Source organism: Notolepis coatsorum (genome assembly GCF_963971535.1).
Source record: "Notolepis coatsorum genome assembly, chromosome: 15".
NCBI classification, from domain to species: Eukaryota; Metazoa; Chordata; class Actinopteri; order Aulopiformes; family Paralepididae; genus Notolepis; species Notolepis coatsorum.
The window spans coordinates 50,854,587-50,868,752 of record NC_140179.1 but is presented as its reverse complement, the minus strand read 5'-3'; the positions used below and the strand labels follow the sequence as shown (position 1 = coordinate 50,868,752).

The 14,166-nt window shown below is 42.2% G+C and overlaps 1 protein-coding gene across 1 annotated transcript in view; it reads right to left on the bottom strand.

Annotated features, from left to right (window-relative positions):
- noc3l (NOC3-like DNA replication regulator) overlaps positions 1–13,921 on the bottom strand; it is a 37,279-nt gene extending 23,358 nt beyond the window's left edge. Inside the window, exons 1-7 of the mRNA XM_084330781.1 lie at positions 13,787–13,921; positions 10,792–10,996; positions 8,191–8,320; positions 7,076–7,233; positions 4,659–4,721; positions 2,588–2,718; positions 276–437 (exon numbers count right to left, since the gene is read on the bottom strand). Coding sequence (XP_084186907.1) covers positions 276–437; positions 2,588–2,718; positions 4,659–4,721; positions 7,076–7,233; positions 8,191–8,320; positions 10,792–10,996; positions 13,787–13,795 — 858 coding nt within the window. The 5' untranslated portion in view covers positions 13,796–13,921. The remainder of the gene's footprint in view (positions 1–275; positions 438–2,587; positions 2,719–4,658; positions 4,722–7,075; positions 7,234–8,190; positions 8,321–10,791; positions 10,997–13,786) is intronic.
- Between the last annotated feature and the right edge of the window lie 245 nt (positions 13,922–14,166).

Sequence of the window (14,166 nt, the reverse complement as noted above, 5' to 3'; positions counted from 1 at the left end):
TGGTTATTTTGGCCATCGTCACCTTGTTCAACAACCAGGAAATGAGAAAAGAGTTGGTCACATTATATTATAATAATTCAGCAAATCTCTTAGTTACAAGATTGTGCTTGCAAGGCAGTGTTATGGTTTTACATGATGCATTTATAACAAGTATTTTGTTTTGTGAGAGGGAGATGGGGGCTCATTATTTGTTAATGTCTCCTTGCTGCCCTCTAATGGTCGGCAGAGTGTGCTGCAGGGCAGAGTGTGCTGCAAGGTGACAATATAACACCCACCTTGGTGCTCTTCTCCGCCTCCGTCAGGGGTCTGATCCTGTAGGAGGGGATGATGTCTTTAAACACCTCCACCAGAGAGACCATCACCAGCTTCCTCACGGTCACCGCCACGTAGGGGTCAGTCTCCATCAGCATGGCCCGCAGCTCCTTCAGCTTCTTGATCTGCACACGCACAGGAACATAGATATGTTACAGACGAGTACACGCACACACACAGATATGTTTCAGACGAGTACACACACACACACACACACACACACACAGGAACATACGGTAGATATGTTTCAGACGAGTACACACACACACACACACACAGATGTTTCAGACGAGTACACACACACACACAGTTAAGGAAGTTCAGAGTATCGGGGAAGATACTCCAGTCCTTCTACTCCGGAGCTGTAGAGAGCATCTTGACTGGAAACATCACTGCCTGGTATGGAAACAGCACGGCACAGGACAAGAAGGCCCTACCCTACAGAGAGTGGTACGCTCAGCCGAGCGTACTACGGTCTACGGGTATTGCACTACCACCCCTGCAGGTCTTATATAACAAGAGGTGCAAATCCAGAGCCTGCAGAATAATGAAGGACCCTCACCACCCCAACAACAGCCTGTTCAAGCTGCTGCGGTCAGGCAAACTCCTGCGAACACCAGCAACTAGGACAGAGAGACTTCGGCTCAGCTTTTCCCCCCAGGCCATCAGAGTCTTGAACACTGAACTCTCCACACACAAGCACACATGAGCACACACACAATGTATACGCTCACACACTAGCAGTCACTTTAACATGAACACACACACACATATGCTGCACACGCTCACACTATGGTCACTTTACACAATGAAAGGTCACTTTAAAAACAAGAACGGGAGTGGTTCTTGTATAGTAAACAGATGGATAGCAAGCTAGCATAAGGACACATAGTATAACTGTAGATAACTGTATAGTATAGCATTGTATAGTAGTGTACATAAGACTCAGTGCCTCATCCGTAGCCAATAGTGTATTGCACTATCGCAGGACCTTAGCATGTCTTACCATGTTTTTTGTAAACTTCATGTACATATACCTGATATGTCTTTATTCTTATTACTTGTATTATTGCACAAATGTCTTATTCTCATCCTATTGGATTCTTATTATTGTATTATGACGTTATTGTATTATTCCACAATCGTTGCGGGCAAGACCCCCCGCATTTCACTGTATACTTGTATGCCGTGACAAATAAAACTCTTGACTTGACTTGACACACAGGAACATGGATATGTTTCAGACGAGTACACACACACACACACACACAGGAACAGACATGTTTCACATGAGTACACACACACACAGGAACATAGATATGTTTCAGACGAGTACACACACACACACACACACACACACACACACACACACACACACAGGAACAGACATGTTTCACATGAGTACACACACACACACACACAGGAACATAGATATGTTTCAGACGAGTACACACGCACACAGGAACAGACATGTTTCACATGAGTACACACACACACAGGAACATAGATATGTTTCAGACGAGTACACACACACACACACACACACAGGAACATAGATATGTTTCAGACGAGTACACACACACACACACAGGAACATAGATATGTTTCACACGAGTACACACACATACAGGAACATAGACATGTTACACACACAAAGAAACATCAATACAGGGCTATATCAATTTAACTGCTCATTGCTTGTAATTTTCTTTTTTATAACCATGTCTCGTTTATCATTATTTTCTATTGTTCTGTATTTTTTTGTATTGATGTATTCCTATTATTTATCTCTTAGCTTATATATCTAGGTCTAATCTATAAGCCCTTGACCTCTCAATTAAAATAAATACATATATTCAATTTTTTCTGTATATTTCCAGACCTGTCCTATATATTGTTATGCACTTTACCGTTACATCTGCACTCTAGTTAATTGCCAACTTTATTTGTTGTACTGTACCGATGACAATACATTTTAATCGAATCTAATATGTGCAAATTAATCAATAAAAAAAACCACACTGAAACATATACACAAGAACATGTCCAAATCAACAATATTTCCCACCATTCAGTATCAATAGATTCAGCCACATGCATATTTTTGCAAAGTTTGTATTTCAATTGTTTTTTAGGTGATAAAACTATTAGTGAATTATTTGTATCCAACGCTGATCCTATTCATAGTTGAATGCAGTACATTCCATCTTCATCACCTCAAACAAGCGCATCACTGATCCCACATCAGCAGTGATGGTGATGATATAAGCCTTACATTGGTATGGGGGTCTGAGAGGATGGCTGACCCCAGGCCAGCGATGCGTAGCTTCCTCTCTGTCAGTTTCTTAGCTCTGAGCAGCTCCCGTTCCTCCTCTGTGAGCTCCGGGGCGCTCTCTAGCTCCTCCTCTGGTCAGGACAACACATGACAGGCATTCAGTATTACTACATAAAATATTTTATTAAAAGGAATACAGAGTAGAATTATCATAAAAAATTTCAATCAATGCATAGACTCAAGCTAATATAATCGCTCTCAATCATCACTTATGAGCCACTAGAGTGTGGTGTTTATCTGCAGAGACCCCTCCCTCTGCCTGGATCTTCTTATTTTGCTGTGGCCGTTCGCTTGTCAACTTTCTCTTTTTCTGCCTGAAGGATATGGCTTGTTTTCGTTGTTTATAAAAGATGAATTGTGTATGTAAAATACCTACATCCAGGGCTTTCCCTATTGCAGTTTAAAAGGCAGAGTGGCCCGTGTGTTAAAACACATGCTAAGACAGAGGGCCTGTGCTTGTGAACGAAGTCATAATAACAGATAAGCCGCAAGGAGTCCGATAGCAACGTCTCTAGGGGAGAGCTGTTCGAGGCCAGCATTCCTCAGCGTAGAGAGAGCGACTCCTAAGCTATATGCTTTATCAGTTGAGTTTGGATACCGAGCACATCAGGCAGACACCAGGCCTCCCCACCTCCTGATGGGGAGGGGGAAGGGAAGCCACGAGGAGGCGAGCTAGCGAGCTAGGCCGCAACAACCAAGAGATAGAACTTATTCATTTAGTTTCTTAACCTTTTTAAAGACTTTCAATTAGTTTAATTCTGTACGAGACCTTTGTTTATGCAAATAAACATCCTGCTGATATGAAGACGACTCCACTCATGTTCTTTTCGGATGCATAACGGGGATAGAGACAGTGTTTAGCCAGTAAGTGCGTGGGAGAAGAGAATTCCACCGAACGATTGCAGCCATGGACTACTAACCAAAACACAACGCAGACGCATCACGGGAGAGGAGATGGAGGCTGATAACGATCAACTAATTCGACTGTAATCTAAATAAACCTAAAATATGTTTGGCAACATTTTTAGTGGTAGGTTGGATATGAGCGGGCGACAGTGGCTCGGGAGGTAGAGCAGTCGTTTGGTAATCCAGAGGTTCCCGGTTTGATTCCCGTTCCTCTCGGGCAGCGTGTCGAAGTGTCCTTGAGCAAGACACTTAACCCCTAACTGCTCCCGATGAGCAGGTCGGCACCTTGCATGGTCGCCTCCGCCGCCGGTGTGTGAATGTGTGAGTGAATTGGTCAAATGTGAGGAACAAATTGTAAAGCGTTTTGGATAAAAAACTGTAGTGTGTGTGTGATATTTTGATATGATCAGTGTGTGTGTTTGAGTGTGTAAGTGTGTGTGTGTGTATGTGTGAGCATGCATGTGTGTATATGTGAGCATGTGTGTATGTATGTGTGTGTGCATGTGTGTATGTGTGAGCATGCATGTGTGCATATTAGGGCTGTCCCCGACTAAGGATTTGGATAGTCGACTATGATTGGCCAAAATTTGCCGTCAGTCGACTATAAAAAAAAGAAAAAAAGAAAAGTATAATATTATTATTCTTTTTTGCTTTTATCATTCCATTTGGGCTGCGGGGGTGCTTAATGTCTGAAGGAGTCGACTGAAGGCTTCTTGTCCTCTGCAAAAGCATGCAATTGGTCCACTGATGGATACATCTTGATATTTGTCTAGTCTAGTTTCAAGTTTCAAGTTTCTTTAATATTTGTCATACAGAAGTACAGAATACTTCATTGTGTTCATTAGATGGGTGAAATCCTCTTTCAGTGCCTCTGTGCCTGTTTTCTTAGGCAGTTAGCCTCTGGTATGCGTGCCATTAGCGTTAGCCACGCTTCTAGGCCTCTTTTCTTTTGGAAAGAATTTTTTTTTTGTATTCGACTAAGAGGTTGGCAGTCGACTACGGCTCCTTTCGATCGATTAGTCGACTAATCGACTAATAGGGGTCAGCCCTAGTGTATATGTGAGCGTGTGTGTGCGATGGCGTTTACTACTAAACACATCTGTACCGTTCTCAAACTCTTCCAGTCCTGCAGGAACGGCATCTTCCTCTTCCTCTTTATTCGGCGCAGCTGGAAAAATGGAACACAAACAAAAAGCTTTCAAAATAATGTTTCATAATTTTCATATTCCATTCGTTTTCATATACTACGTCGTTTTGAGATAGATACTCGTTTACATTTGTACAACCTGCTATTATAATAAGATAAGATAAAACATTATTCATTCAGGTGTCATATAAGTAACAGCAAAGGCAGTGAAGAAGAGAGAAGGAGAGGAGAGGTACATGTAAGAATAAGGATCAAAACAAACCAGGATAACAACAATACAAATGTGCAGAGATTCTTTGAGTATCTCATTTTATCACACATTCCAAGAAAAATCATTTTGAAATACTGTAAATCAAAGAGAAGCCTAGCAGATGCTTCTTTGAACAGTAAGTATAGTAAACACAATATCTGGCCCATGCTCCGAGTGATCAGACTAGTCTTTTCTATATTTTACCATAATAATGTATGTTCTCACCAGGTTTCTCCATGCTCCGAGTGATCAGACCAGTCTTTTCTATATTTTACCATAATAATGTAGTGTTCACCAGTTTTCTCCATGCTCTGAGTGATCATCAGACCAGTCTTTTCTATATTTTACCATAATAATGTAGTGTTCTCACCAGGTTTCTCCATGCTCCGAGTGATCAGACCAGTCTTTTCTATATTTTACCATAATAATGTAGTGTTCTCATCAGGTTTCTCCATGCTCCGAGTGATCAGACCAGTCTTTTCTATATTTTACCATAATAATGTAGTGTTCTCACCAGGTTTCTCCATGCTCCGAGGGATCAGACCAGTCTTTTCTATATTTTACCATAATAATGTAGTGTTCTCACCAGGTTTCTCCATGCTCCGAGGGATCAGACCAGTCTTTTCTATATTTTACCATAATAATGTAGTGTTCTCACCAGGTTTCTCCGTGCTCTGAGTGATCATCAGACCAGTCTTTTCTATATTTTACCATAATAATGTAGTGTTCTCACCAGGTTTCTCCATGCTCTGAGTGATCATCAGACCAGTCTTTTCTATATTTTACCATAATAATGTAGTGTTCTCACCAGGTTTCTCCATGCTCCGAGTGATCAGACCAGTCTTTTCTATATTTTACCATAATAATGTAGTGTTCTCACCAGGTTTCTCCATGCTCCGAGTGATCAGACCAGTCTTTTCTATATTTTACCATAATAATGTAGTGTTCTCACCAGGTTTCTCCATGCTCTGAGTGATCATCAGACCAGTCTTTTCTATATTTTACCATAATAATGTAGTGTTCTCACCAGGTTTCTCCATGCTCCGAGTGATCAGACCAGTCTTTTCTATATTTTACCATAATAATGTAGTGTTCTCATCAGGTTTCTCCATGCTCCGAGGGATCAGACCAGTCTTTTCTATATTTTACCATAATAATGTAGTGTTCTCACCAGGTTTCTCCATGCTCCGAGGGATCAGACCAGTCTTTTCTATATTTTACCATAATAATGTAGTGTTCTCACCAGGTTTCTCCATGCTCTGAGTGATCATCAGACCAGTCTTTTCTATATTTTACCATAATAATGTAGTGTTCTCACCAGGTTTATCCATGCTCTGAGGGATCAGACCAGTCTTTTCTATATTTTACCATAATAATGTAGTGTTCTCACCAGGTTTCTCCGTGCTCTGAGTGATCATCAGACCAGTCTTTTCTATATTTTACCATAATAATGTAGTGTTCTCACCAGGTTTCTCCATGCTCTGAGTGATCATCAGACCAGTCTTTTCTATATTTTACCATAATAATGTAGTGTTCTCACCAGGTTTCTCCATGCTCCGAGTGATCAGACCAGTCTTTTCTATATTTTACCATAATAATGTAGTGTTCTCACCAGGTTTCTCCATGCTCTGAGGGATCAGACCAGTCTTTTCTATATTTTACCATAATAATGTAGTGTTCTCACCAGGTTTCTCCATGCTCTGAGTGATCATCAGACCAGTCTTTTCTATATTTTATCATAATAATGTAGTGTTCTCACCAGGTTTCTCCATGCTCCGAGGGATCATCAGACCAGTCTTTTCTATATTTTACCATAATAATGTAGTGTTCTCACCAGGTTTCTCCATGCTCCGAGGGATCATCAGACCAGTCTTTTCTATATTTTACCATACTAATGTAGTGTTCTCACCAGGTTTCTCCATGCTCCGAGGGATCAGACCAGTCTTTTCTATATTTTATCATAATAATGTAGTGTTCTCACCAGGTTTCTCCATGCTCCGAGGGATCAGACCAGTCTTTTCTATATTTTATCATAATAATGTAGTGTTCTCACCAGGTTTCTCCATGCTCCGAGGGATCAGACCAGTCTTTTCTATATTTTATCATAATAATGTAGTGTTCTCACCAGGTTTCTCCATGCTCCGAGGGATCAGACCAGTCTTGTCCTTGATAGGCAGCAGGTGGATCAGCTCTTTCTCCTCAGATTTCTGCAGCTTTCTGGGAAGCTTCTCGTAGTTCTCTGTTCCCTGCTCCGACTTACGCTTCTTAGCGTGAACAGGACCACTGGAGGAGAAACACACAACACACACATGATGTTATTATCCATACATATCACACTATCTCAGTATCTATGCATGTCTCAACATGTGCTCACGTATACAAAGCAACATGTTGAATATAAAAACAGCTGTGTGTTTGTGTAAAGAATATGATTTCAAACGAGGACAAGACATTCCTTCAGACATTTCAGGTCTTACTGAAGTTAATTAAAGGGGCTAACGAGGTGTTTAATAGTTTGGAATGAGGACCAAGGACACTCAACCACATACAGATAACATGGAATGAGGACCAAGGACACTCAACCACATACAGATAACATGGAATGAGGACCAAGGACACTCAACCACATACAGATAACATGGAATGAGGACCAAGGACACTCAACCACATACAGATAACATGGAATGAGGACCAGGGACACTCAACCACATACAGATAACATGGAATGAGGACCAGGGACACTCAACCACATACAGATAACATGGAATGAGGACCAGGGACACTCAACCACATACAGATAACATGGAATGAGGACCAGGGACACTCAACCACATACAGATAACATGGAATGAGGACCAGGGACACTCAACCACATACAGATAACATGGAATGAGGACCAGGGACACTCAACCACATACAGATAACATGGAATGAGGACCAGGGACACTCAACCACATACAGATAACATGGACCGTTTAGTTGAAAAGATGTGCATCTGAGGCCCACAAGGACAGACTTTGTGTGACTGTGTGGTATATGGATGGATTTTGTTTTATGAAAAATATATGAAAGATTTTTGTTTCTGGTTGTATGTTTTGAATTGAAAAGTTGAAAAAGAAAATAAGTTTTATTATTGCTTACTTGTTATTGTCTGTTACTGTTTTACATGCGTTACCATGATGATATGTGTGTGTAGGTGTTACCTGGTGATAAGTGTGTGTGTGTGTGTGTACGTGTTACCATGACGACAGGTCTCGGGTGAGGAAGGAGGCCTTCTGGGCCATAGCTCTGATCTGCTCCAAGTCATCTTCATCCATCATGTCTGTAGGCAGGTTCTCCTCAAACTCCTCCTCTTCATCAAACACCTCCTCTGTGTCCACACACAGACACACACACACACACACACACACACACACACACACACACACACACACACACAATTTCATTACTACACTTGTGAGCACAAACCATTGTGTATTTCTCTAATTCAGCTAAATGCATACGATTGGTTCCAAGATTATCCGTCAGGGAGATGTCAGTGTGTTATGCCCAAACAAAATGTTCTCTATCCGTCTCCTGATTTGCAAAACTTAATTTGTAAGACTTAATACGTAAATATATGTTAATTATTGTTAGATAGTCCAGCTGTATTATTCCCATGCTGTTTGAAAAAAATACAGTTTTGTCGGAGGGGAGTGGCTAAGTACTTTCGGTCTCAGGTGTCGGGAGACGGAGACAGACAGGCAGAAATGACAGCTGGCACCAAATCCATTCCGAGACAACAGACAGGGACCCAGTACTTTGTTGGCGGTGTGAAAACATTAAATATCTTTGGAACGGTTTGTTAAATTGTATCTGAATCGGGAGATTATCTTCTCTCCCATCAAAATGTATAGTGTAACCATCCGTCGCATAAAGGCTGGCTGGCAGTGCACATACTCCGCATAGAATAATGCATATAGGGGTGCCAGGGTGGCGCACCACATAACGCACTGCGGTGCAACGCGGCCGTCCCAGGTTCGACTCCCGGACCCGGTGACCTTTGCCGAATGTCTTCTCCCCTCTATACTCCCATACTTCCTCTCTCTGCGCCGAAAAATAAAATAGAAAAAATCTACCAAAAACATAAAGAAATACAAATTTTAAGAATGCATATAATAATGACCTAACTATTAGATTATTGAAATGCGTTCTCTAACGAACGCATCCATTTCTATATTTCCTATCGTTTCTCCATCTACTCCAGTGCGCTTGCAGATTCGTCTGTCAGACAGGCTTGCGCTGCTCGCGCATAAAGGAGGATATGTGTGTGTGTGGAGAGAGCTATTATGATGGAGGGGCCTTTTGTGTGTGTGGAGGGGGGTAAATTGCAGGCAGATACAAATTGCAGGTGTGTGTGTGAGAGAGTTCTTCTAGTTGAAACTAAGTTCAGTCTAGTGTTTTTGATTTAAGGTTCCACTGTGATCACTTTTTCCTCTAACAGAATAATCACCTCTTTTGTGATACAAAAGCCTCTGTTCCTCTCCTTCCTACAGCTCCAAGCTTTTTACGGTCTCTGGCTCAAAACAAGCTCATCAAAAATCAATCTATGAGACATAGATTGAAAAGTATCTGCCCGATTTGTAGAAGTGATGGCTTATTTTGAAAGTATGAACCTGTACTTTCCTATCATGAAAAGAAAATTGGAAGATTTCTCAACAAGACCCTAAAGTATGTGCCTGGTCACATATGTTGGTTTAACTCCAACGTGCAAAAATACCGGCGACAGCCGACATTGAAGCATATCTCTGCCTTTAATGTCTTTCCTTACTTAAGGAAACAATTTAAGCGATTCTGTGCAACACCATTACATAAGACCCTCAGCTAAGGAGACATTAAACTAGGGATGCACCGAAAGTTTTCGGCCGAAAATGGCAAAAAATGGCCTTTCGGCTTTTGGCCGAAAGAGTTTTTTCACCGAAAATATATCACCGAAACAGAAACAACCTAACAACCTTGCGTGTTGTTGTGATGATGTCGCGCTGTCGGGAGTTGCGCTGTTTCTATGTAAACTCTGCGCGCAACGCGTCCAATAAATGCGTCTTGCTTTATATCCTTATTTACTATATGCAGCGGTTAATCACTGAGTGATCTAATATGCATATTATTCAGAGCGAGAGGGGGGGGATTGTGTTTCTCACATTGACGCTGTCTGTCTGTCGCACGTCTACTGTGCCGAGTCAAGCGAGCACATTCAGCTGGGGACTAGAAAGGTGCGCTCAGTAGAGCACAGATGTCCGCTGCGCAGCCAGAGAAAAGATGGAATTAATGTACTGTATGCATTCAGAAGTGCTGAATAAATGTTTTATGGACCCATAATAGTGATTATTTATTATTTAAGTTAAGTTTTGCCATAATCATATATTTTTCCATAATCATAATGTTCCACAACATTGGTAAAAAAAATTCTATTCTATGAATCATTTTTGGCCTTTCGGCTTTCGGCCAACTGTTTTCTATTTTCGGTATCCGTTTCGGCCAAGAATTTCCCATTCGGTGCATCCCTACATTAAACCTTAAGTGTCATACTTAAGGAGACAATTTATGGTGCTTTGTGCAACAGGCCCCTGGTGCTTATGGAGAACCTTGCTGAAACAAGTCCAGATTGTTGAACCAAAATCCTGCTCCAGTCATTTCTGTATCAGATAAAGAGATGTTCTCCAGGTGTGACCTTCACCATCACCTCATCTAAGCACCACAAGCTCCTAGTAACGATCGCTGAACGTTACGCACGTGGGTAAATACGCATACATCATCCATCATAAACCATCCATCCATCCACCCTACATCAGCCAGCCCCACCTGGTCTCTTCTTGTATCTCTCCAGGGGCTGGGGGACGCGTAGCACGGCATCCTTGATGGCGGCCCTCAGCTTCTTCTGCTCCTTGCGGCCCTTCTTGGCCGAGTGCTGCTGCTTGAACTGACGGTTCTTCAGCTTGTTCTCCAGCTTCACGTCGCTGGTCTTCAACAGCCGGCGGAAACTGGGCTTCCTCTTCTTGGACCTTGGCTGGACGGAGAGAGGGAGGGTGGATGGAGAGAGAGAGGGAGGGATTGAGAGAGAGAGATAGGAGAGAAAGAGAGCGAGAGAGAGGATGGAGAGAGAGAGAGAGGATGGAGAGAGAGAGAGAGAGAGAGGATGGAGGGATTGAGAGAGAGAGAGAGAGAGAGAGAGTGGAGGGATTGAGAGAGAGAGGGATTGAGAGAGGGAGGATGGAGGGATTGAGAGAGAGGAGGATGAAGGGGTTGAGAGAGAGGGAGGATGGAGGGAGGGATTGAGAGAGATGATGGAGGGAGGGATTGAGAGAGGGAGGATGGAGGGAAAGAGAGAGGGGGAGGATGGAGGGAGGGATTGAGAGAGGGAGGATGGAGGGGTTGAGAGAGAGGGAGGATGGAGGGGTTGAGAGAGAGGGAGGATGGAGGGAGGGATTGAGAGGGAGGATGGAGGGATTGAGAGAGAGAGGGAGGATGGAGGGATTGAGAGAGAGAGGGAGGATGGAGGGAGGGAGAGAGGGAGGGGTTGAGAGAGAGGGAGGATGGAGGGAGAGAGGGAGGGGTTGAGAGAGAGAGGGAGGGAGAGAGAGGGAGGATGGAGGGAGAGAGAGAGGGAGGATGGAGGGAGGGAGGGAGAGAGGGAGGATGGAGGGGTTGAGAGAGGGAGGGAAAGAGACGTTTGAATCATACAGGGGGAGAATCGTACGTCTTTTTTACCCGTTTTTTTTAAGTGTTTTTTCAAATATGATCTAAAGATGATGATAGAGCAGATACAAGTACTAGTCAGGCAGGTGCATTAGATAGCAGTTAGCAACAAGTAGGGATGGGTACCGAATCCGGTACTTTTAAGGGTATCGACCGAATCACGTCGGTACCATCGAGTACCGATTCACATGAGATCGACCGGCCACATTTTGGTACTATAAAAAAAAATTTAGTCCGTTGACGTCAACATTTCGTTTACCGCAAAACGAAACCTATGAAGTGTGCCGTATGTTCACGTCAACGTTCACGAGCACAAACTGCACAATACATGCTTATCTAAGATTTTACTTGATTCAACAACAAAGTAGTCGGGGCAATGGCAAGCCGAAAACGGTCGCAAGTGTGGTTACACTTTACAATGCTTTCTGCAATATTATATATATATATTAACAAATTCAAATTGTTCTAAATAAATAATAATGATAATAAATAATTTGAAGTTTGGACTCATTTCTTACAACTGTGGTAGGTAGATTACATTTTTTGAGACTTACGTACAGAAAAAGGTAACGTTGGGTACAGGTGGTATCGGGTGAACGGTACCCAACCCTAGCAACAGGTTTGTTCCGATGGTTGGAACTTGGAACCCAAGCCCCATTTATTACTACTAATGATGATGTTGTTGTTGATCGGTAGAGAAGTGGTATAATGCGTTTAGAAAGATGGGACATTCTGCTGACCGGTAATTTGCAGTTGAAAAATGGTAATAAATCACAATATATTGCAAAAGGTATTGTGATAATATCGTATTGTGGGGCCCCTGGTGATTCCCACCCCTAAATACAGGACTAGACTTATACTATCATGCACTCTTCCTACCACACTACTAATGTCTTTACTACTAGGCACTCAACACTGCAGCACCCAGGTTTCAGCACTGTTTGATGAACATTGTTACCTAGCTGTAAGAGTTGTACCCTTCCTGCTGACTTGTCGTACAGAACTTGTAAGATGCTTTGGATAAAAGAGTGAGCTAAATGATTAAATGTAGACACACAAACCAATGCAAAGTCAATGGGGTAAAGGCAAGCTCCTCCTACAAGCTGACTGGGGCTCACTTATACATTTACTCCACAGTGCACACAAGGTGAGTTCTTATTCCTCAGTCATCTTGTACAGACAGCAGCTTGCAGGGCACCCATCGACTTTGCATTGGTTTGTGGCTACTACCTGTAGCTAGTATGAGAAAAAGCATGGATTAGGCTGGAAATGGACTGTACCAATCAACATAATCGTTTGATCAATCGCTGCAATTCGAAACTGGCCACCATAAATGTCCAAACCCACCCACCCCCTGTACAGTCTCCTCCCCATCATATGTATATATTTTCTGTTAGGATCTCTGGGTAACAGTACTGTATATTTGCATATCGTATGTCACAAATGTAACAGTACTATAGACCTGTATGTCATGTATGTCCCTATGTCATACTTGTCATGATGTCATGCATGTTGTGTTGTGTAATGTCATAAATGTCATTATGAATTGAAAATGGGGGATCCTGATGTAAACAAGACGAAAGTCTCTCTGGTCTGCATCCCCTTAACAATTGTGTGTATTGAGCGGCTCAATTTGAGCCGCACTGTATTGTACCCATTCTGCAATCTGTTAATTAAAGTTACTTTTCATTCATTCATGTAAGAATTAGGGCTAGGGTTCCAAAAATCTGAACTATCCCCTTAATTGAACAAATCTGCCCACTTCCGTGTTGAGTGACTGACTCGCCGTGGCTTCTAGCACAGTATAGAGCTAACGTTACATGACTACATTAGCTATATAGTTATATAGATATAGGCAGATACTAGTGTACGTTTGACAGGAGCGGGGGAGCAAAGTTACAACAGCAGCCTAGTTAGAAGAGTAACGTTAGAGTGGAAGTTTGTTAAGTAAGCGAGAGAATATTATGACAATAACATTTTAAATCTAACGTTAATCAAAACCGTATCTCCTTCGCTTTGGCTAGATAACGTCAGCAGACCTAACTGGTTATTCGCTACGTGTGGCCACTTCTGCAAACAAAGATGCTGGCTTTACACTTACCGGAGCCATGGTTCAATAGAGTGAAGTCCTTTTATATGGTATTATTATTCGAGTTGTGAAAATGAAACTGATCAATTGTAATGAAAGTGTCCAGCGGGCTCACGTGTGGGATTTAACGTGGCCCCACATGCACCCGGAAGTACATTTGTTTTCCCTACAGAGTAATGATGTCGGAAGTTGAACATGCTGCCGCCTAGTGGTAAGGAGGTTGACACTTTGGAACTCTACTGTGATGATGAATTTTTTGCTGGACACATTTTAGTATTGGACCGAAATAAGTTATTACCTTTAGTTTTTTACAATGTTTTACAATAGTTTATCATCATAATTCAACATTAGTAGTAAGTACTAGTAGTAGTAGTGGTCGTAATAGTAGTAGT